The sequence below is a fragment of the Entamoeba dispar genome, genomic scaffold (genome assembly GCF_000209125.1).
Source record: "Entamoeba dispar SAW760 scf_1105229461261 genomic scaffold, whole genome shotgun sequence".
NCBI lineage: Eukaryota > Evosea > Mastigamoebida > Endamoebidae > Entamoeba > Entamoeba dispar.
The window spans coordinates 1659-25093 of NW_001854604.1; the positions used below are offsets into that span (position 1 = coordinate 1659).

General features: G+C 25.8%; 10 protein-coding genes across 10 annotated transcripts, besides 29 other annotated features; 6 read left to right on the forward strand and 4 right to left on the reverse strand.

Annotated features, from left to right (window-relative positions):
• Positions 1–422: part of a repeat region that runs on past the window's edge.
• Positions 423–460: a sequence feature (AT_rich).
• A 180-nt stretch (positions 461–640) lies between these two features.
• Positions 641–676: a sequence feature (AT_rich).
• Positions 677–679: 3 nt separating this feature from the next.
• Positions 680–1747, forward strand: EDI_034390 (NAD-dependent deacetylase sirtuin-3, mitochondrial precursor, putative; the record flags this gene model as incomplete). Its single annotated transcript, XM_001738347.1, has 1 exon — positions 680–1747. The coding sequence occupies one exon, from the start codon at positions 680–682 to the stop codon at positions 1745–1747; it is 1068 nt and encodes a 355-aa protein (XP_001738399.1).
• Positions 1209–1237: a sequence feature (AT_rich).
• Positions 1602–1645: a sequence feature (AT_rich).
• A 13-nt stretch (positions 1748–1760) lies between the features above and the next one.
• Positions 1761–2906, reverse strand: EDI_034400 (uncharacterized protein; the record flags this gene model as incomplete). Its single annotated transcript, XM_001738348.1, has 1 exon — positions 1761–2906. One exon carries the CDS (start codon positions 2904–2906, stop codon positions 1761–1763), a length of 1146 nt encoding a protein of 381 aa, XP_001738400.1.
• A 76-nt stretch (positions 2907–2982) lies between these two features.
• Positions 2983–3070: a sequence feature (AT_rich).
• A 15-nt stretch (positions 3071–3085) lies between these two features.
• Positions 3086–3146: a sequence feature (AT_rich).
• Positions 3147–4810: 1664 nt separating this feature from the next.
• EDI_034410 (uncharacterized protein) lies at positions 4811–5554 on the forward strand (the record flags this gene model as incomplete). Its single annotated transcript, XM_001738349.1, has 1 exon — positions 4811–5554. One exon carries the CDS (start codon positions 4811–4813, stop codon positions 5552–5554), a length of 744 nt encoding a protein of 247 aa, XP_001738401.1.
• Positions 5555–6310: 756 nt separating this feature from the next.
• Positions 6311–6370: a sequence feature (AT_rich).
• On the reverse strand, positions 6348–7145 carry EDI_034420 (uncharacterized protein; the record flags this gene model as incomplete). Its single annotated transcript, XM_001738350.1, has 1 exon — positions 6348–7145. The coding sequence occupies one exon, from the start codon at positions 7143–7145 to the stop codon at positions 6348–6350; it is 798 nt and encodes a 265-aa protein (XP_001738402.1).
• A 90-nt stretch (positions 7146–7235) lies between these two features.
• Positions 7236–7277: a sequence feature (AT_rich).
• A 49-nt stretch (positions 7278–7326) lies between these two features.
• Positions 7327–7382: a sequence feature (AT_rich).
• A 31-nt stretch (positions 7383–7413) lies between these two features.
• Positions 7414–7478: a sequence feature (AT_rich).
• Positions 7479–7856: 378 nt separating this feature from the next.
• Positions 7857–7879: a sequence feature (AT_rich).
• Positions 7880–8234: 355 nt separating this feature from the next.
• Positions 8235–8404: a microsatellite.
• A 23-nt stretch (positions 8405–8427) lies between these two features.
• Positions 8428–8459: a sequence feature (AT_rich).
• A 3-nt stretch (positions 8460–8462) lies between these two features.
• Positions 8463–8552: a microsatellite.
• Positions 8553–8564: 12 nt separating this feature from the next.
• Positions 8565–8604: a sequence feature (AT_rich).
• On the reverse strand, positions 8600–9346 carry EDI_034430 (uncharacterized protein; the record flags this gene model as incomplete). Its single annotated transcript, XM_001738351.1, has 1 exon — positions 8600–9346. The coding sequence occupies one exon, from the start codon at positions 9344–9346 to the stop codon at positions 8600–8602; it is 747 nt and encodes a 248-aa protein (XP_001738403.1).
• Positions 9347–9636: 290 nt separating this feature from the next.
• Positions 9637–9794: a microsatellite.
• Positions 9795–9809: 15 nt separating this feature from the next.
• Positions 9810–9977: a microsatellite.
• Position 9978: 1 nt separating this feature from the next.
• Positions 9979–10340: a repeat region.
• A 114-nt stretch (positions 10341–10454) lies between these two features.
• EDI_034440 (heat shock protein 70kD, putative) lies at positions 10455–12170 on the forward strand (the record flags this gene model as incomplete). The annotated part of the gene is made up of 1 exon (XM_001738352.1): positions 10455–12170. The coding sequence occupies one exon, from the start codon at positions 10455–10457 to the stop codon at positions 12168–12170; it is 1716 nt and encodes a 571-aa protein (XP_001738404.1).
• Positions 11298–11318: a sequence feature (AT_rich).
• Positions 12171–12247: 77 nt separating the features above from the next.
• Positions 12248–12291: a sequence feature (AT_rich).
• Positions 12292–12590: 299 nt separating this feature from the next.
• Positions 12591–12632: a sequence feature (AT_rich).
• Positions 12633–12853: 221 nt separating this feature from the next.
• Positions 12854–12914: a sequence feature (AT_rich).
• Positions 12915–13161: 247 nt separating this feature from the next.
• Positions 13162–13268: a sequence feature (AT_rich).
• Positions 13269–13454: 186 nt separating this feature from the next.
• EDI_034450 (serine-threonine protein kinase, putative) lies at positions 13455–17057 on the forward strand (the record flags this gene model as incomplete). The annotated part of the gene is made up of 1 exon (XM_001738353.1): positions 13455–17057. One exon carries the CDS (start codon positions 13455–13457, stop codon positions 17055–17057), a length of 3603 nt encoding a protein of 1200 aa, XP_001738405.1.
• Positions 17050–17079: a sequence feature (AT_rich).
• Positions 17080–17169: 90 nt separating this feature from the next.
• Positions 17170–18369, reverse strand: EDI_034460 (uncharacterized protein; the record flags this gene model as incomplete). Its single annotated transcript, XM_001738354.1, has 1 exon — positions 17170–18369. The coding sequence occupies one exon, from the start codon at positions 18367–18369 to the stop codon at positions 17170–17172; it is 1200 nt and encodes a 399-aa protein (XP_001738406.1).
• Positions 18370–18380: 11 nt separating this feature from the next.
• Positions 18381–18443: a sequence feature (AT_rich).
• A 15-nt stretch (positions 18444–18458) lies between these two features.
• Positions 18459–18486: a sequence feature (AT_rich).
• A 64-nt stretch (positions 18487–18550) lies between these two features.
• EDI_034470 (uncharacterized protein) lies at positions 18551–22024 on the forward strand (the record flags this gene model as incomplete). The annotated part of the gene is made up of 1 exon (XM_001738355.1): positions 18551–22024. The coding sequence occupies one exon, from the start codon at positions 18551–18553 to the stop codon at positions 22022–22024; it is 3474 nt and encodes a 1157-aa protein (XP_001738407.1).
• Positions 20444–20471: a sequence feature (AT_rich).
• Positions 22025–22333: 309 nt separating the features above from the next.
• Positions 22334–22380: a sequence feature (AT_rich).
• A 48-nt stretch (positions 22381–22428) lies between these two features.
• On the forward strand, positions 22429–23373 carry EDI_034480 (uncharacterized protein; the record flags this gene model as incomplete). The annotated part of the gene is made up of 1 exon (XM_001738356.1): positions 22429–23373. The coding sequence occupies one exon, from the start codon at positions 22429–22431 to the stop codon at positions 23371–23373; it is 945 nt and encodes a 314-aa protein (XP_001738408.1).
• Between the last annotated feature and the right edge of the window lie 62 nt (positions 23374–23435).

A 23435-nucleotide genomic window follows, 5' to 3' on the forward strand; every position in this document is an offset into this window, starting at 1 on the left:
TTTAAATATTCATTATTTATTTCTTTTTATTTTGATGGGTTTAAATTTCTTCTTCTTTGGGTTTAGATTTCTTCTTTTTTATTTTCTTATTTTAAGGAGAGTATATAATTACCATTGTATTGCTTTGGGCTAATATTCTTTTAGCCTCATCCACTTGACCCTTTTCTTTTGATAATCTTTCTTATATTATCAAATATACTTGTATTCTAACAAGTAATAATAACATCTCTATAAATACCCATTCGTTTATTGTCAATGATATTCTGTCATTGTACATAATAAACACTGCTACTCTTGCAGTACCGGGTAAGATGTTTTTCTAACCAAACGCAACGTCATAACCAGTCCATAACTGGGGGAATCGAAGGATGGAAATATTTTAGGGTTCTGTGTGGTGTCTCTGACGTGCTACCTTCGAATCTATTTTTAATACAATTTATAAATAAAAAAAAATAAAATTCAGTATAACTTTAATCTAATATAAACAATGATAAAGACATTTTTAAAACTACATAATTTTATGATTGAATAAAAACTGAAATAATTTATTTCATTCTTCATAGGTCGTTGTTAATTTTTTTATGACAAACATCATTCTCTTTTTATATTTTTGTTATGCTAAAGATAAGTTATCAAATCCATTATTTAAGAAATTTAAATAAAACTTAAAAATATAGAAATGTCAATTGAAGAGTGTCAGCACCTTCCAAAACAAATTGATGCATTTAAAATGAAAAATTTTTCATTTAAGTGTGGGTGTGGCCAATTGACAGAGTGTGTTTGTGTAACATGTAGAAAACATATGTGTGAAGAATGTAGAGATAAACATGAACATCCAGTAAGTTGTGGAACAAAAGGGGGATATTGTAAAGAATGTAAGAAAGAAATTTCAAAAGAAAAACTTCAAAAATTGTATGATACTCTACCATTGATTTTACCAAAAAATGCAAAAGGATTAGGATTATTTATGAAATACAGAAAACCATCAAATGTTGTAATTATGGCAGGTGCAGGAATTTCTACAAGTGCAGGAATTCCTGACTTTAGAACTCCAGGAACAGGACTATATGATAATTTAGAAAAATATAATTTACCATTTCCACAAGCTGTTTTTGACATTGATTATTTTAAGTCAAATCCAAACCCATTTTATACACTTGCATCTGAATTAATGCCAGGTCTTGGAAAATATTTTCCAACACCAACTCATTATTTTTTAAATTATTTAAATAAATTAGGATATATTTCAATGCTTTTTACTCAAAACATTGATGGACTTGAAATTCAATCAGGTTTTCCTAAAGAAAAATTAGTTATGGCACATGGTAATTATTATTCTGCTCATTGTTTAAATTGTAAAAAATCATTTGAACAAAATTATTTTATTGACAATGTACGAGATGGAAAAGTATGTTATTGTGACTCTTGTAAAGGAGTAGTAAAACCAGATATAGTTTTCTTTGGAGAAGGATTACCTCAAGAATTCTTTAATAATTTTGAAAAAGTAGAAAATTGTGATTTATTAATTGTTTTGGGAACTTCATTACTTGTTCAACCATTTGCTTCTTTAATTGATCTACCAAAAAAGAATACACCAAGAGTATATATTAATATGAAAAAATTTAACTCATTTAATAAAATTAATGATCTTCAAATTATTGGAAAATGTGATGAATCAATATTAGAAATTGCTGAATATATGGGAATAGGTGATGATTTTAAGAAATATCTTGAAGAACAACAATAAAAATTAATTTAGTTCAATAAACGGTTTTGACTAATTGATTATTTTGATAATAATGAATTTTAAATAAAATCTTTTCTTGTTGTAATAAAGGAATAAGAACTTCAATAATTCCCTTTCCTCCTTTTGAAAATAAAGGAAGAACTACTCTACGTAATTCACCATTATTACCTAAACAATATCGTTTATGAATTTTTATAATTGATTTACAAATATCTGTATATGAATTACCAAAAACTCCTCCTCCTAATAATGTTAATACAATTGTTGTTCTATGATTCTTAATTGCAACTAAGTAACATGTTTCATATCCACAATCAAGAGCATATGATAATACTTTGGGTTTTCCATTAACTAATTTATGATTATTACATCCACTATATCCTTGCCCAATATTAACTGCAGCAGCAAATACTTGATCAATTCTATTTCTCATTTGTTTTGGAATAAGTATAAATTCATTCCTTCCATAAATATATGAAATTTCTACATTTGAATGAAAGACTGAAAGGTATTTTTCTTCATCTTTTTCACTTGGTTCTTTTACATCATTTTCAAGAATTGGATATCCATTAATAACATGAAAAATTGAATTTAATTCTCCTAATATTTCTATTTGTTTTTTTTGGTTTTGTTCCCATTCTTTTGGTTTTGTAGTTTTATTATAAAATGGAAAAATAGTTCTTTGTAATGCAGCTGCAGGTGCCCCAAGAGATGCTATTGGTCCTTGAGTTCCATCATAAATATAATTCGTAGTAAAATTAGGGTCATTAGGTGCTATTGTTTCACTTACACTTTCTACTGCATTAAAATTTGAAGCAACAAGAAATACAGAATTATTGTATTCTTTCATTGCTTGCATTGTTGCAACATTTACTTGATCAATTGACTCATCATCTTCTCTCAATATAATTTCAAAGGTGATACCTTGAGTAGATTGGTGTTGGTACTTTCTCAAATCTTTGAGTGGAACCATTTCAAGACAACCACATGAAAATTCTTCTTTGGTTATTTTATTCACAATAACCATTTCAGGAGAGCTATAAAGTGATGGTTTTTGGTATATCCAATTTTCTTTATTAATTCGAAACTCTGCCTCAGTTTCTCCTGTAATTCGTTTTACCCACTCTTTTCTTCCAACTTCTTCACTCCTTATACTCATTCTTGACTTATTTATTTTAAACTAGAAAATCTTTTATGGATTTGAAATTTATTTTGTAAGAAACAAAATGAGATAGTAAATTATTATTAATACTTAATTAACTACTTTTTAATTATTTTTATTTTTTTTATAAAAATAAATCTTTTATTAAATTTTAATTAAAAGATGACTTCTACTCCAATAAAATAGAAAAAAAATACTAATAAAAATAGTATAATAAATTTATACTTTTATTTTTATGTTATTCTTTTCAAAATATCAACGTAAATAAAACTATGATTGTAACATATCTTTATTTTTATTCTTTTGTTTTAGAATAACACTACTAATTGTTTTATCAACAAATTATTTTATGGTTTTATTTTAACTGATCTTTTTTTCTTGTGTTAATTTAGTTTATTCTTTTATAGAGTGAATAATAGGTTTTACGATTGTATTAAACTTTGGTTATTTTATCATAACGCTCCAAATTCTTTATATCTCCATTTCTTATATAAATTAGTGATTTGAAAATAAACGAAACACTTATTTACTATCTTTGTTTATTAGATATGTAGACAACAGTTAAATATACATATTACACTATTTCTATGTTTAATTTTAAATACATTCATCCTATTAATTAGTTTTTGTATACCATTGCCAATATCATTTATTTCATTCTTGAATGATAATAACTTCTTATAGCTATTATCAAAGATAATTCTTCCATGAAAATGAATTATTTTAGATAAACCTTTGAATTCCTATAAATTTTATCATTTATTTTTTTAAGACAAATTTAAGAAATAGTTTTCTTGAATACATATTAACTTCATAGTATAAATGTTCAAAATGGACCATCAGGAAAATATTTATTGGAAGAAAATATATTAAATATTCACAAAAATATTTGCAATGTCAAAATGTAATGATAATTATATTTGAAGTAAAGGAGGGTGTTACCAACCATACAAAATTTTAATAAATGAACGATAAACAACCTGTGTCAGTGTTCTATGTAAAATGTATGAATTGAATAAATGGTGTTGTATGTATTAAAAGAATAATTTATAAAATAGAGAATTGGTTATGATAAAGTTTAAATTAATGCTTATAGTCGGTTAGGCATTTTATTACTAAGAGAAACATTTACAAAACATTTAACAGATACTATATTATTGTGTCTTATCATCACTATTTGTCGGAATTCAATCTCCGCAAAAAGACAGTCAAATTCAAAACTTATCAATAATAACTCATGTAACTAATGAAGACTAATGATAAAGTTAATTTAAAAGATATAATGCTATTGAAATGTTAGTATTGTTGGATGGTTGAGTTAAAAAGAATAATAAAACAAACAAACATGAAATAAAAAGAAAAATATTTCATGGAATTAAAACAAATCCAAAAACAAGTTCACAAAACGAAAGGATAAAGAAAATAGTTAAATAAATGATATTTTATAATATCAAAGAAAAAAACTGGTTAATTTCATAAATGACACAAAAGAAGATATTACCTCACTACCCCTATTTTTGTTTTCGTTTGCTTTTGTAGACTTTTCAATTGGATCAAAAAAAAGAATTTAAAGTAATGAACTAAAGGAAAATGAAAAGAACAAATGATAAAAATAACTTCAGGGAAAGTTCATATTTTTTTACAAAAAAAATCAAACCTATAAATACCGTGAGAAAAAGAAAAATAACGGAGATTTCCAAAAGAGATTAAGAAAAAAAAAGGGAGAAAAATAATATAAAACAAGAGGAAAAGATGTTGATGTCAACTTCTAAAAGAAAAAATTTTTAAATTTCCTAAAAATAGATAAAAGAAAAAGTATTTGGAAATTCTTTCTTTTTTGAAAACAAAAAAGAGTTAGAAGAACCCTATTTAAATCTCATCTTAAAGAAATAGTAATCAAAATGAATACAATTGAACATTGTACTACTCCTATTTTTAATGAATATGACTCTACACCTATTCCATTGGAAATACCAGAAAATGAAGAGTATCATTTAAAATTATGTCTTTGTCCATTATGTAAACATGGAATTGAAGTATTTGGAAGTAAACGACCTGTTTCATGGATATTAATTTGTAGAATTATTATTTATTCATTAATGGAAATTCATAAAGGAGTTTTATATTTTTCATTAAAAGATGATATTCATGGATTTGTTGCAACACATTGGCATATATTTGGACAATTAGACCAATTTAAAACAAGTCCAAATAGATGGAAAAAAGCATTTCTTGATGGACTTAGTCATTCACCATATTTTCAGAGTGGAACATTAACATTAAAAAAACCAAATTTTTGGAAATTAAGAAGAAGAGATTGTCCATGGATAAAACAAAAACGATGTAATATTATTGAAGATGAAGATGATCAAGAAATTAATCAATCTCTATTTTTACCTCAAACAACAGAAAGTTCTCCAATCCCTGATTTAAATGGAATCCCTACTTTTGATAATGCAAAAGAATATTTAAAAATGTCTTTTGAATATGCTAAAGCTCAACTTAATAAATGTCAGTTAGTTTGTCAAAATTTAGAAAAAGATTCACAGATTACACAAAACATGAAAATGATTACAGAACAATTGAATTATATTCATATGTCATTAAACGTGATTGTTACAAATATCGAAAATTCTCTTCCTTAAACAAAATGAATATCATATTTAAATAGTTTATTTATTCTTCTTTTCTTTCTTATATCTTCGGTTTTTTTTTTTCATTTTGTCTCGTTCATGTGATGACGAAATGGTATTGAAAAAAGAACAAAAATCATTTTTGTATTAACTACTTTTTTGTCAATTGGTTACTTCTGAAATCTGTCATCTATTTTTTACGCTGAGTTTCAATTTCAAATATTAACTGGTCTCTTCTCTTAAGAAATAAACAAACCTCTCATCAAAACGATCTTTTTTCTTTTCTTAAAGAATGTTGGACTAATCATATTTAATACCTCACTATCTTACATAAAAACATATGTTGTTAAACTTAAAAATAAAAATTTATTTGTATCAAACGTATTGTTTTAAAACAATTCTTTGTTGAGTTTCTTTTCTTATTTTATTCCATAAAAATTTATAAAAAACTGAAGTTGAACATATATTCAAAGGCTATTAAATTCAATGAAAAATTTTGTTACGTCCTAAAAGCTAATTGAAAAGGGACCCTGTTGTGTTCTTTCATAAAAAGACAGATTTAAAGACAATAAAAAGAAGAGTACTTAAGAGATTTAGATTTTTTTTAGTAATTAATTCTGATGGAAAATTATTTAAAACAAAAAATAAGATAGAAAGAACACAAAATAAATCATCAAAATAAATTGTTTTTTTATCAACACCAATATATTATTTGATTAAAACTTATTCATTTTACAATGACCTGTACGGAATAAAATACAATTTCAGATAAAATGATTATTTTCTTATAAAAATAAAAAAAAAATCAATAAACAAATGAATAATAATGAGGAGGAAGAACTGGAGCAAAAGTAAGATTATAATAAGGGTTTGTAACTAAGCCAATGTCCAATGAGTTTTGATTTTGAGATAGAGAGAAGAGTTCACTAGTAGATTGATTAAAATTTTTATTAAAAAGATTAGAATTGAAAGATAATTGATGAGGAGGATTTATAAAAGGGACTAATTTATTTTTTTGATTTATTTGTAATAAGCTAATACTAAAAGGATGAAAAGCAGGTAGTGTAGAACTTTTTTCTTCTTTTACAAATTGGGAGACAACATATTGGTTCATTTGTTTTCCAATATGATTCATTTGAGTTTGAGTTATAATAGTTTGACCATTTAATGAAATTTCATTAATTTTTTCCATTTGTAAAGTTTTTTTAGATGATTTTGTAGAGCGTTTATGAATAGTATATCCATTTTGTTCTGCATATTCAACAAGCCAATTAAATGTTAAAGCCGCTCTATTTAAATCTCTTCTTCTTTTAATTGTTTTAATTTGATTTGATGACATATCTTTTTTTATTTCAGATGCATATTGTTTATCACAATATTCATCAATAACACTTCCAAATTCTAACTTTTTTTCATTGAAATAGACATCATTAATAACTAAGTATTGAATCGTCTTGATAGCAAACCGTTCTGGTCTTCTAAACTCAAATGAAAATCCAATTGAATTTAATAATGCAAGTAAAACCCCTTGTTGTACTCCTTCAAAACTCTTAGACTCTCTCTTGACTTCATTCATTTCATCTTTATTGTAAGTTTTAGTCATAACAAATGTATTGTTCTCAAGAGTTTTTGTTCTGTAAGAGTGCTATTGATGGTAGGACTTTCTTTTTTTAGATTTGTGAATAATTCACTGTTTTATTTAATAAAATCTTCTTCTTTTATATTATTTATATTTGTTTCTTTTTTTTTCCTCAAAGTTTTATTATCCTAAATTCAGCTTCATGTTTTTTTTATAACTTGTTATTAATTATTCATAAATTGAATTATTTTTCTATATTATCTCTTTTTCACTGCTTGTTTCTCACATGCAGATTTTTTCATTTTTTATTATTTCTAATGAATTTTTATAAAAATTTAATTCATTAAAAATTATTAAGTCAATTATTTCTGACTTATTTGATCATATGTTTTTCATTAATTATTGATTTTAATGAAATAGAAAGTCTATGTTATTTAATTAACTTTTATTTATCCAAAAATACTCCATTTGAAATTGTATTATAAGTTTTTTATATTTTTTTTTGGGATGATTTAATTTAATCATCTAAATTTTTATTGTTTTAATACTACTTAATATGATTTCTCATTGTTAAAATATCTACTAACAAAGGGAATGTTATAGTTGAAGAGTTATTATAATCATTCACTGTTTTTAAGCCCATTTCTCATTATATAAAATTTAATAAGAAAGTTAAATGAAAATGGTATTATAAAGGATATTTCAGTATTTTATTGATTGATTAAAACACAGTCGAAATAATAAAATAATAAAATATTCAAAGTTCTTAAATCACTCAAGATTTTAGAGGTTCTTATTATATTTTAGACAATTAATTCAATTAATTTTTGTTTTTTTAACTCTGTTTATTATTCTATCAATTTTTCCATTCTTATTATTCACTTCTCTTGACTATTCTTTACTTTACTCAATAACTGATTTCTGTAACCAGGCGTAATAACAAAGATAACAAAATGAAATATATATTAATTTTGCATAGAACAAATTATTATCATATTTTTAAATTATTGTAATCGTGTTTCATCAACACTCAAGCAAGAATAATTATCATTGTCACTAACTTTATTTTCTTTTGTAGTTTTGATATTTCACTAATTTAGTTGAACCATTTCATGTTTATTCATTTTTATTTTTATTTATTGATTATTGTTTTAATTTATTGTTTTAGTTGTTTATTATTTATTAATTGATTGGTATAATTTGATATGTTTGTTTAATTTCTATTTGATATTTTATCAATTTCAATTCTAATTATTATTTCTAATATTCTTATTCTTCTATTTCAATTCTATGTAATTACATTTTGTAAAAATAAAATATATTTTATATTCATTTTATCATTTTATTTCAATTTATCTACTTATATTATTTATTATTTATTCTATTCATTTATTAAATTATTATGTTTATTCTTTATTTTATATGTTTATTATCATTTTCTTCTTAATAATAAAATTTATTAAAATATCTTGTTTATTTTAATGTGTTGTTAAATATTTCTTGATTCCTTCTGGTGTTGGTTCAATTGTGTCTTTCCCTGCTTTCCAATTGATTGGACAAACTGCTCCATGTTCTTCACTAAATTGAATTGCTTTAACTATTCTAATAGTTTCTTCTGTTGATCTTCCAATTCCATCATCATTCATTTGAATGTATCTTACTTTTCCTTTATCATCAATAATGACATATCCTCTTCTTGAAACTCCTGTTTCTACATTTAACATTCCATATTTAATTGAAATACATCTTTTAATATCTGATACTAATGGGAATCCTAATTTTCCTACTCCTCCTTTACTTTTATCTGCTTCACACCATGCTTGATGACAATAAACTGAATCAACACTCACCCCAATAACTTCACAATTGATTTCTTTCAATTGTCCTGCAACTTCACTATATCCAATCATTTCTGTTGGACAAACAAATGTCCAATCCAATGGATAAAATAATAACACAACATATTTCCCTTTATATTCATTAATATCAATTTCTTTGATTGAACCACATGGACAATATGCTGGTGCTTTAAATTCTGGTGCTTCTTTTCCAATTTGTGCTTTTTCAAATGTGTTCATAAATTTCTTAAATGCTTTAATTCTTGGACAACAACATTCTTTCTTACAATACTCTTTACAACAATACTCTTTACAACAATACTCTTTACAACATTCTTTCTCTTGACATTCTTTCTTACAACATTCTTTTTGTTGATTACAGGACATTTAACTGTTTGAAATGATGAGATTGTGATGATGAGATGTTTAAATAACAAATGAACTACCAAAACCATCTTTACATAATTAAAATAAGAATGTCATCATCATCACTTGTGCATTCTTATCATTCTGGGATTTATTCATCTTTCTTTCATCTTATAATGAATGAACTGGTAAATAGAAAACAAAAATGACAAGATAAAAAAGAAATCGGAGATACACAAAATCACTCATTCGAAATGGTTCTATTGAAGAATATGATGAAGAGAAAGATGAGTGTAGTGGTACAAAACATCAATAAGAAACAAAGAAACAGAGATAAAAGAGAAAACAAAATAAGAAGAGAAGTGAATATTAGAATAAGAGATAAAAGATAAATAGAAAAAGAATAAATAAGAAGAAAGATAAAAGAGAACATATAAAACATAAAGAAATAAAAAAATAGATAATTAAATGTTATTGAATTTAATTTATATTAATTTTTGTTAATATTTGGATAATTATTTTGTGTTTTAAGATTGTAAATTTTTATTTTTTTAAATTTTTATTTTTTTGAAAAGTGTTTCTTCTTTATTTTATTTTAATTTATTGTGTTTAACTCTTTGTATTTATTGTATTGTTATTTATATTGTAATTTGTTGTTCTTCTTGTTTTCTTATTTTGTTGATTTTATCATTATTATTTTTATTATGACTATTTTCATTTATCACCACCAACCACTTTTCATTGTTCATCACCAATTGTTCTTTCCATTAACAAATACACATACACCATAACAACTAATTAATCCTATCATCTTTATAAACTCACTCTCTTTCATTACAACAAATGACATTCCATCAACACAAACAAATCAGTTCTACTCTTTCAAATTTGTATTCTTTCATAATGAATAAAGTGTTCTCTAACCAATTACCATCATATCTGACTGTAACTGATACCTCAATGCTTGGAGTTATTTTAAGATTTTGTGATGTGTTTCTGACGTGCAACCTTCAAAACATAAAAATATTTGAAAGAAAATAAAAAAATACAAAAAACAATGATGTTTATTCAATAAGATAGAAATAGGAACTATATTTAAAAGTTAAAATAAACTTGTTATATTCATTTAATGGCTGTAGAAGAAGATCCACTGTCAATTGGAATTGATTTAGGAACTACATACGCTTCTGTTGGTTATTATGACATTGCTAGAAAAGGACCTGTCTTAATTCAAGATGAACGAGATAAAGAACAGGTAGCGTCATGGATTAGTCTTTCACAATTAGGTGATAATGGTAATATGATTATAGGAAATAGTGCTAAGGATGATATTCACAATGAATGTATTATTTATGATAGTAAGAGAATTATAGGAAGAGGGCTAGGTGATATAAATGATAAGGACCTTGCAAATTGGCCATTTAAAGTAAAGGATAGAGAAAATGGAAGTGTTTATATTGAATCTTACAATCCATTAACTCAAGACAACGAAGAATTTGAACCCGAAGAAATTAGTGGAATGATACTAAAGTATTTATATGAAATTGCACAAAAAAAACTTGGTAATCGTCCAATATCAAATGTTGTTGTTACTGTTCCAGTTGATTTTAATGATAAACAAAGAGATGCAACATTAACAGCATGTGAATTGGCAGGAATTAAGAATGTTTCAATTGAAAATGAACCAACAGCGGCTATTACTGAATACAAAAGAGAATATTCAAATTCGTTAAAAAATGGAAATAAAGTTGTAGTAATTGATTTTGGAGGAGGAACATTAGATGTGTGTTGTTGTAAAATATCAAATGATAGTGTTATTGTAGAATCAAGTGGAGGTGATCCAAATTTAGGAGGAAATGATTTTGATAATGTGATGATTGATATTATTAAAGAAAGAGTAGAAGAATGGATTCCAGGATATTATAGAAATAAACGAGGAATGACTCAAAAAGAAAAGACAGTATTCAGAAAGAAATTAATAAAATTAAAAAAAGAAGCAGAAAGAATTAAAATTGGATTAAGTGATAAAGCCAATAAATTAGCTCAGCAAAATAATGGAACTTCCAAACCAGTAAATGTAGATATGGATTTAGAATTAGAGAATTTATTAGACATGGATGAAGAAGACGACTTTAGTTGTGCTCCTATTTCAAGTAGTGAGTTTGATAAAAGATGTGAAAATAGTGGAATATATAAACGGTTTGTTAATAAAATAACAGAAGTTACTCAAAGAAAAGGATACAAATCTGGAGGTGTTCAGTTAGTATTGTTAATCGGTGGAACAAGTAAGATCCCAAAAATTAGAGAAAAAGTTAGTGAGGTAATTGGTGGAGCGGTATTTGCTAATAATAACTTTAATCCACTTACTGCTGTTGTAAAAGGAGCTACATATTCGGCATATAAAAAAGGGGAAAATGCTATTGGTAAAGAAGTTATATATGATATTGTTCCAACACCAATTGGGATAGAGGTAGAAGGTGGAAAATTTGATATGCTTATTGAAGATGGAAAAACACTTCCTACATTGGGAACAACTAGACGATATTGTACAACTCGAGATAATCAAACTAGTGCGGATTTTATAATTTATCGAGGATTTGGTAGATATGTTACTTCAATTGGAATGGAAACTATTACAAAACTTAGCATTAATGGAATCCCAACTGCAAAACGTGGAGAACAAAAATTTGAATTTACAATTCAAATTAATCAAAATGGAATGATGGAAATCAGTGCCTCTCTTATTGGAGGTGATATTAAAAAAGATTTAAGTGTTACTCTTGATTTATCTAAAAAAAGAGAAGAAATTGAAAAACTAAAAGAACATTTTTCCAAATTCTATTAAATGAATTTGATCATCCGTTATGGTTTATTTATTTTTGATAATCATGAATTAAAACAAATAAAGAAAAACTATGAAACTTAATATTAATTTAAAGAAAAAAATAAATTAATTTTCTTTAATAGAGTCCATTATTTTTATTGTTAAATAATTGTAATTACAGATGTTTCTTGATGATAAAATAAATTTCTTTCGTTTCTTATTACCAATCACTTTGTAGAGGTTACTAAGAATTGTACACAGATTTGTATATTTTTTTTCTTCTTAATTCAAATCATAGAGGTCATATTGAAATGTTAATTTTTTACTTAAACCATCAATACAATGGTAAGGTATAAACTAGTATCTCTTATTTAATACTGGTTAGACAAAACATTAAATAAAAAGTAGTTTTATCAACCTTCTTAAAAAAACATTAGAATGTTTTAAAAATAGTTTTTATAAAACTTTAGTATATTTTTATAACTTGTTTATGTCCGTTTTCTGAAAAATGAAACAAAAACAGATGACAAGTAAATACAATGGAAATCGGTGGAAACGAAAGAAATTTGAATTCATTAATTCAATAAGGAAAATCCTATTGGTTAAAACTTTATACAATTATTCTTATAGATATAGAGCCATAAACTACAAAAGATTTAAATGTCTGAAACGAAAAAATTATATTCTATCTGACTAATAATCAGAAATAATTATAGATAAAATATTTATGGAATTTGTTATTTGTTAATAAATAAAATTATAAAAGGGGGTTAGGAAAGAGTAAATAAAAAGAAAAAATTGAAGATGTAATAGTATTTATCCAATAGTTAGCATAAAGTTTTTTTTCTGAGTTACCTGAGAAATCAAAGAAAAAAAGGGTGTTAATAAATCTATTTATAATACTTAAAAGACAAACAAAACTTTAACTACTCCAAATAATAAATAAGTTGAGAGACAAGTAAAGTAAATAATATTCCACATTGATTCTAAAAAAAGAAGTTTTAAAAAGATGTAAAAAAAAGAAATAATTATACATTCAAATTTTGAATAAATTATCCTAAAATTAAAATTATAATTCATTGAGATTGTTTTTAATAATTTTTTAAATAATCTTTTTATGTAATGTAAAATTGTGTCAGTGCAATTAAATAGAGAATCAATTTGGCATAATTTAGAAAAAAGTAATCTATACTCCCCCCAATTGGAATATTCTTTATATTAAATCCAATACAATTAAAACTTTGTTCTTTCTTTGTATTGATTAAAAAACATAAAGAGGGATTATATCTATGAAATCATTCTGTGATGCTTTTTATTATTATACTAATTCTTATTATTGTTAATGCACAACAAGTTAGTGAAGCAGAATTTAATGAAGAACCTATTTGTGGAGATGGAATTTGGGATTCTTTTACTGAACAATGTGATGGAAGTGAAGGATGTGGAAAAGATTGTATTTGTCAAAAAGGATATACACCAGATAAGAAAGGAAATTGTATTATGTCATGTATGTATGGTAAAAATTGTATTAATGGATGTATTAAACCTGATGTTTGTATGTTATGTGATGAGAAAAATGGGTACACAAAAGATTGTACAGGATGTCAACCAGGATATATGTGGTTTGGAGAAGGAAATTGTTCAGTTTATGATGTTTCAAATATTCAAGGATGTAGAAAATTTATTGATGAATCAACTAATTTAACAACTGAACTTGGACTTTCTGAAAATCCATTTATTATTAATTTAGATCAAAAAAAAGTAGATAATAAACCACTTTCTTATAAAGTAATTATTCCTGAATTACCTGTTGAAAGAAGAAAACTTCAATTAACTCTTTGTTCAAGATTTGTTGATCCAGCACGTCCATATACATATGGGGTATGGATTCAATTAAATAGTGATAAAGGAGGAAAAGTTAATGTTGAAATTGAAAAAAGATATACTGTAGATGATATAAATCTTGCAGAATCTGAACAAACAAAAATTGGAACTGAACTTGTTCTTGCAACAACTGAGAAATGTCTTTCATCTTTCTCAGAAAAAGAAAGTAGGGAATGTCTTTATAGAAATGGAGGAATTTCAGAATATATTCGTAATCCTCGGTTAACAGCTATTATTAATCCAAAAATACCATATTATATTTTTGTTCATTCTAGATATGCGTCAATGACTATTCCTTCTTTTACTCTCTATCTTTCTGATACTCATCATAGTTGTTCAAGTAGTTCTTTTACAATTTCTTGGAATTCTATAATTAGTCCAAATGGTTTTAAAGGTTCTTATAAATTAGAAAATGCTGTTATTTCAAGAAATATTTGTAATCCTTCTACAAATAAAGGATTTTGGTTTATGATTGAAGGAAGTGATCAAACAATAGATATTTCTACTTGTGATTCTGGTGAATTTGATGTTACACTTGATCTGATTGAAGCAAAATTAAGTGATTATGGATTAGTTGAAGGATCACTTGATAATATTTCTGTTGACTGTAACTCTGCACCAACAAAATGTCTTTCAACAAAGACATATGGTTGTGGTGAAAATTCTCGTCTTGCACGAATGATTCAAAAACTTGATCATGAACATCTTTATTTCTTATATCTTGAAATAAATGAAGAATATGCTGCTACAATTAATCTAACAATTAAAACAACTTGTCCACATGATTGTGGTGAACATGGTATTTGTTCTATTAGTTCTGGACAATGTGAATGTATTGATGGATATATTTTAAATGATAGAGTATGTACATTATGTGGAAATGGTAAATTGGATGAAGATGAAGAATGTGATCCATCAATTGAAGGATATATTGATAGTCTATGTACTGATGAATGTACATGTACATATGGAACACAACCAATGGAAATTGATGGTATAGTAAAATGTGCAGTTTCTACATGTGGAAATGGAAATGTTGATGAATATGAAGAATGTGATGGAGGATATGGATGTGATCATTGTGTTTGTGTAAATGGAACAAAAAAATATGCAAAAGCTAGAGCCGGTTGTATTCTTGCTACATGTGGAAATAAAAAATGGGATGAAGGAGAAGAATGTGATGGAGGAGAAGGATGTATTGAATGTGAATGTCAACCTGAATGGTATTCACAAGATAAAGCATATTGTAAGAACAAATCAAAAGCACTTACTAATTTCCTCTTTTGGGGAATTGGAAGTATTGTCTATGTTCTTTATTATATCTTTGCTTTAACACTCTTCTTATTATTATATATTAGATTAACTAAAAAAATCAAACAAGAAATTGATGATGAAAAACTCATCATCTTCGAGAATACAATTATTCCATTTGATAAAACAAATTCTCAATATATTGATTTAAAACAAGAAAATCCTTATTTCTCTTTCTCATCAAATACAATTGACTTTGGTGATATAAGACCTGAAATTGATGAGCCAATAGATTGTGCTCTCACTTTAACAAACCATTGGAAATATCCAATGCATTTTACATTCCATTCTGGTGATTACACAAAATATGAAATTATGTGTAAACCATTCACTGGGACAATTAGACCAAAAGAGAGTATTGATCTTATAATTTCATTCATGGCAAAATGTACTACATTATTAAATGAGAAAGTTCCTATTACAATACGTTATGGTCAACTTCAAAATGTATTAAAAGATATTAAAAAAGATAATCCAGACTTAATTGCACATTGTTCACAATCAAGTCAAAATAGTGAAGGTGAAGGAAACTCTCAATCTTCTGGAACAAATGGATCAAATTCAATCAAAAAATCTCATGTCTCAAAATCAACACCATCAGGAAGTGGTAAATCAGGATCTTCTCATGACTCTGATTCAAAAAAGAAAAAAGGAAAATCTAAAGTATCTAAATTCCATGTTTATTTAAGTCTTCAAGTTGAATCTGCTCTTTCTACTAAATTAGATTATGAAGAAATTCATTTACAACATCCACCTATTGGTGGTGGTACATTTGGTATTGTTTATCGTGCTGAATGGAGAGGAGTTGATGTTGCAGTTAAAGTAATGAAAACTGATTTAGTCGGTCTTGGAGAACTTTTACCTAATTTCATGCAAGAAGCAGAAATGATGGAACGTATTCGTTGTCCATATATTGTAAATTTCATTGGAAGTGTAGCAACTGCTGATACATTATGTCTTGTAACAGAATTTTGTCCATTAGGTTCATTAAGAAAATTCATGAAAACAAATCCAATGAGTGATTTATTAAAAGTTAGATTCTGTCAAGATATAGCACGTGGTATGGAATATTTACATCAAAATGATATTCTTCATCGTGATTTAAAAACTGATAATGTTTTAGTTTATTCTAAAAATCCACATGATCCTATTACTGCTAAAGTTACTGATTTTGGTACTTCTCGTTCATTTATTGAATCATCAAATTCTATTGCTTTACAAAATATTGGTACACCTGTATATATGGCACCAGAAATTAGTAGAAAAGATCAAATGACATTAAAATCAGATGTGTATTCATTTGCTATTTGTATGTTAGAAATTTGGTTAGGAAGAGATCCTTATGATCCAATGAAATTCCCTGATTCAGAATCAATTTTAAGATTTGTAGGTGCTGGAAAAAGACTTCATGTTGGTGATGATTGTATTCTGAAAAATGTCATTGAAAAAGCATGGAATCACAAACCATCTGAACGACCCTCATTCAAAGAAATAGGAACAGAGTTGGAAGCTATTTATAAAAAGACTTCTGATAAATCAAAATCTGATTCTCATAATAAGAATCATTCAGGATCAACAAAAACTAATACAAAATCTAAAGATATTTCTTCATCAGAACAAAAATCAACAACAAATACAACAACAAATACACTTGAAGATCAAGGAGAAAGTATTGAAGCTTCTGCTTCATCTCAAATAGTGGATGATAATTAATTTATTTAATTTTTCATTAAAAGCTCATTTTGTTAGTTAATAATAAATTTTACAAGGATTATAAAATAATAGTTTAAAAGAAAACAAAAGTAGTAATAAAAGAAAGGAAAAATTAATCAGATAATTCGACAGCAAGCAATTCTTGAAGAGCAAACTTTTCTGGATAAACACAGTTCACAAACAATAAATTGCCTTTTCCTGAAGGTTCATTATAATTATCACAGAAATTTGAGGGGACATGACAAGGACAATTTGATCTAATATAAAAACAACAATCACAACCAATAACATATGACTGTTCTTTATTGCAATATATCTTCATAGAAGTTTGAGAATTTTTCTTTAAAATTTTTAAAGGTTCAGTATTAAATGGATTTTGGAATGAATATACAAAGAAATTTGGATCAGCCCCAACATGTAAATCTCCTAATCTTGGTGGAGGTGGTATTTGAATAGAAGAAAATGACCCAAAGACATATCCTTTAGTTGTTAAAACAATAATTAATATATTTGACCTTCCACATATTCTTGCATTTAAAGAACGGGCACTAAGTCCATCTTTACTACTTCTATAAAGAATGCGATAATTACGCATATTTGTCCATTCAACAATTTTCTTTTGAAATTTTAATTGTCCAATAACAGGCTGAACTTCTATTTCTTCTAATGATGGAATTTTAGTAGTAATTTGGCAATCTTGTGTATGTCCATTTGTTCTTGATTGAGGACGTACCATTTCACTCATACTTACTGAAAAAGATTTTAATCTACCAAATTCACTAGAAACTTTTTCTAGCATTTTTTCATTAGACTCAACTTGTTCATGAAGGTCTTGAACTTGACTTGGAGATTTTAAAGTTTTTTTAGATTCTGTTAATTGGTTAACAGTTTCAGTAATCGTCTTTTCTTTTTTAATTAAAGCAGTTAAATCACTTTCCATTGATTTAAGAATACTAGTAACAGTACTTAATTCAGGATCACTACCATGAAGGTGTTCTTCTTCAACTGGTTGTGATGATTCTTTCATTTCATTTATTTCAGAAATGTTTTGGTAATCACAAGAATTTTGAGAATTCTTTTCTTGGTTCACTGTTTGGTGTATTTCTGTTTCTTTAGTTGTTTGTGCTTTATTTTGAACTTCTTTTTGTTTAATACCACTCAATAAATTCTGTGCATCTTGGGAGTGATTTCCAGATAAATTTATAACCCCTTGATTATTTAGATAACTAATAACAAATGAATTACTAATGTTCATTGTGCAATTTGTTGGAATACCTGGAATAGGTTGTGGAGGAGCTGGTTGTTGGCTCATCAATAGAATTCAATTTTTTATTTATTTTTCGATTTTTAAGTTTTTATCAATTTTTTTTAGTTTCTTTTTATATTGTTTGGGATGGAAAGTTTAAATAACATTATTTATTTTTAATAACAAAAAAGAAACCTCAATATTTGTGAATGAAAAAAGAAAAAATCTTAAAATAATTAGAAAAGAGATGTCTCTTCATGAAGATTATAACAAATTAATTATAAATTTAGTAAAGAATCATAACTTATTGGGTCTTGCTGAATTAATGATAAACAATACGACATTTTTTAATGAATCTGCTCAAGACCAAAAACAAGCATTAATACAACTTATTCCTTTAGTTCAAAATAATAATTTATCTTCATTGTGTGCTTGTGGAATACATTGTGTCATTAATCAAAACGTAGATTATAATACAATTTCTGAAATACTTCATTCAGCAACATCAGAACATTTATTTGAAAAATCAGAGTATCATTCTATCTTTCGTTTAGTATTAAAAGGATTAATCGATGGAATACAATCAAAGTCATTAACTGAATCAAATGTATTAATGACATTAACTCCAATTCTTCTTTTTCTTAGTAATGATATTCAACCATTACACTTAACATCTACTGAAGTACTTGTTGCAGCATGGAAAAAATATCCATCATTAATTCCTCAAATTGTTCAAGATATTTGTATTGCACTTTCAACTTCTACAGCACCTCGTTCTAAGTCTGTAGTTAGTTGTGAGTGTGTTCCATTGGATGCAGCATTAATTATTGCATTACAATGTAATGGTGACATAAAACAAACAACAGCACTAGGTACACAATTTATTCGTAGTTTTTTTGGTGCATTACAATCAACAGCATCTCCATCATTATTAAATACATTCACACTTGATTTAATTTCTCTTTCATCAACAGTAGAATTTCCGTCAGCATTATTAATACTTCAATTGTTAATTAATGTATTGTTAAATCAATTAGTTCATAATAATTTCAATTCAGCAGTGAGAAATATTGGAATAGATGTTCTTTCACAAATTTGTTGTTTCTTTACTCAACCAACAGTCTCTTTTATTGATTCAAAAAAGATGCAAGAAGTATGTAATAGTTGTGGATGTGATTTTGTTCAAACAGAAGCAGTTCAATGGTCATTAGTACCACAAGGAATGTGTGGGAAATGTTATGTAAAAGATTTAATAAATGATTTTTGGAAAAGACTTACTGGAAGACAAATTGATGAAACATGGTTTATTAGAGAAATAATACTTGCACGTGCATCTGTTACTACACCTGAAGCATATAAAGTGTTGTGTAGTATTTTTGAACGAATGATTGATCCTGAAGATGAAAAAAATAAACAAATTATTGAAACACAAATTGGGTGGGAAGAACCAGCAAGTCATTTTATTATTGGAGGAGTATCAATACCTGAAAGTATTAATAAATTTATTCCATTTGATAGATATTCTTATCTTTCTATAATAATACCAGAATTTAAAACTATATCAGAAATGTGTATTAATTGTTTATTAAAAATGACTACTGACTCACAAGCATTAGTTCGTTCTCGTTCATTAAAAGGAATACTTAGTCTAATTAAACTTTCAGAAAACATTTGTAAAAGAAATATTGTTCAAAAATTAATTATATCAAGACTTAGAGATAAAGCTGCTTCAGTTAGAGAAAGTGCATTAGACTTAATTGCAACACAATTAGAAACTAAAGAAGTTAATGATGTTGTTGATAGATTATTTGATATTTCAGTATCAGTAAGGAAGAAGGCAGTTAAAATAGTATTACATCATCTTAAAGAAATGATTTCTACACCAGAATCACATGCTATAGATTTATTAAAACGAATATTTTTAATTGCATCACGTCCAGATAGACAAAATGATAGAGAAGAAGCAAAACGAATTTTAAGAGAAGTATTTATACCACTAGATTCTAAAAAAATATCATTATTAATTGATGTAACAGAAACAGAATATTTAGAAGCAATTTCACAATTATTAGATAATTTTAATTCAATGCAAATGCAACAATTACAAGAGTATTTACTTAATCAATTAGTAAGTGATAAGTTTAATAAAGTAATATTAATATTAAAAACAACAGCAAAAGACATTACTACTAAATCACGTATTTGTTCTAAATTAAGTTTATTACTTAGTTATATTTCACAAGAAGATATTATTCAAACAAATAATGTATTAGAATTAATGGTTATTGTTATTCCAACATTAATTGTAAATAAAGCTGATGAAATTGTTTTAAAAAAAATATCATCAACAACAATGAATTTAACATTTACCGCAACTAATCCTTCAATGATTTCATTATCAGTTAAGTGTTTTATTGAAACAGAATTAAAGAAAAATGAAATTGAAAGAATAGGAGAGTTTTGTGTTCAATTTATGAATTTATCACAAAATATACAAGTAAGACAAAGAGCATTAAGTGTATTAGCAGTATTATTTAGAAGTATTGATATTAGTAATACTAATGCATTAAAACAATTATTTCCAGCTGGAGATAAACCTATTCCAGTTGAATTATTTAATAAATTATTACTTGTAAAATCACAGACAAATGTTGCACTTATTTGCCAAATGAATGCAATATTTGGATTATTACAACAATACCCAGGATTATATATTCAATACGAATCAATTAAAAATTATTTTACTGTATATATTTCTAAAACATTACAAACAAATCATGAACAATTATGTGGTTCTACATTATCTTTATTAAATGACTTATTTGAAGCTATTTCAACAGATGAATTATCTGTTTTACAAATGACTCTTGCTCAACAACATACAAAAGAGTTAATTCCTTTATTAAAATCAACAAATGCACTAATTAGATATAGGGCATTGACTTTAGCATCTTCAATTATTAAAAAAGGATTAATTAATCCAATTGAATTAATATCATCACTAATTGCATTAGTTACTGATAAAACACAATTAACTTCTTCTAATTCAATTTCATTATTAAGACTAATTGGAGAAAAACACAGTTCATTAATATTATGTCGTTTTAGTGAAGGAGTGACTGAAGGATATCAATTAAGAGGAAATGAACATTTATTATCAAGAATTCCACATCCATTAAGTTCAATTTATACTATGTTTACTTTAACTCAACGTAAAAATGTTATAACAACATTAACCAAAAGATATATTGATGCATTAGAAAATATGATAACAATAAAAGAGATTTATCAACAATTATTTATATTAGAAACATTAGTATTATTACAATATACTAAAAATACGGAACTTGTTTTAATTATTCAACCTCTTAAACGAATTAATGGTACTGTTCTTCCTGATATTAGAGACATTATTAAAAAAAGACAAAAAAATGGAAAAAATATTTCACCTGACCTTATTGCTCAATTAGTTGCATGTGTATTTACTACTGTTTGTACTAAATTCTTGATTGATTATTATAACTTTAATGAAGAAAGTTCAAGTGATCCTTTAAATGCACAAATTGCTGATTTACAAGATGAAAATAATCCATTCATTATTGCTGGATTTAAATATTTAGATAAAGTATTTACTGATGCACAAATATTTGGTGAATATTGGAAGTATTCAAAGAAAATTATGGATGGAGAATATTGTGCATTTACTCCATCAAAAAAATAAAGAATTATTGAATTTTTATGTTCTTTGTGTTATTTCGTTTTAACAAATACATCAATTTAATTACTAAACTTTATCTATTTTCTTTAATATGAATCGTTATTCTTTCAAACATTTTATCATTGCGAAATAAGTATTTGTATTACTCGTTCTTAAGAATTTTATTCTGTTCATCAAATTTCTTTTTGAACTAATATATGACATTATAAAAGAAATTGTGCTATAAGGAATTACTGCCATCAACAAAAAATACTTTTCGTTGACTAAAGACACTTAATCAAGACTGCTAATGGTATATTGAGATATTAATCCTATAAAAATAATTCATTTATAATTTTTGTTTTCTATTTTTTTTAAAAGATTGTTTAAAAAGATGAGCGTAACTAAAAAAGAACAAAAAAAAAGAAATGGATGTCAGTCAGTTTAACGGTAAAATTTATATTCAAAATAATGGGACAATCCATTTATATAACAATAGTGATAGAAAATTAACCGAAGAAGGAAATGGCAAAAAAGTTGAGATTTTTGATAAAAAGAAAGAAGTATTTGTTGAGAAAAAGACATTTGAAAAGACAGTCTCAATCTTAAAAGAAAGTATTAAAAATATTGAAACTAGCTTAAAAGAACTTAAAAATTTAGTTGATCGAAGGTGTGTTAAAGTAGATAAAAATGAAAAAGGAAAAGAGTTAAACGAAGAAAATCCTTTATTTTTGAGTCAATCAACAACTTATAATTCTATTCAAACTGACGTTAAATTATTAAAAAAGAAGATTGATATACTTCAGAAGAAATCAGATATTGATAAAATTAAAGTGAGAGATTATTCAATGGTTGATTATATTTCTTATCTTAAACAATGGACTAACAAATCACATTTTAAAATTATTTATGACTCTTCTATTGATGAGTTATCATTAAGAGGTCTTAATAGTAAAATTAAAGGTTTAACTGATGTACTCCTTCTTGTAGAAACTGATAATAATGATTTATTTGGTTCATTTACAGCAACAAGAGTACCAATTGTTCGTCATGAAGAACATACAACATTCTTTGGAAAAGACCCTGGTTTCTTTGTTTTTACATTACGTAATCCTCATAACATTCAACCAATTAAATTTATTAAAAAAGATTGTTATAAAACAATGATGTTTTGGAATCAACCAAATGAATTAGATGCTGTTATTTCTGCTATTCTTTGTTTTAGAATATCGGATGGTGGAAAAAGTATGATAATGAATCAATTCAAAGATTTTTATGATGACCCAACTGGATTAGGTGATGACGTATTTACTGGGTCTCATGAACCAAGTTGTTTTGGTTTATCAAGACTATTGGCAATCAAATGTAATTGATTTATTTTTATTTAATATGAATCATTTTTTGTTTCAAATATTTTAAAGTATTGTTACAAACA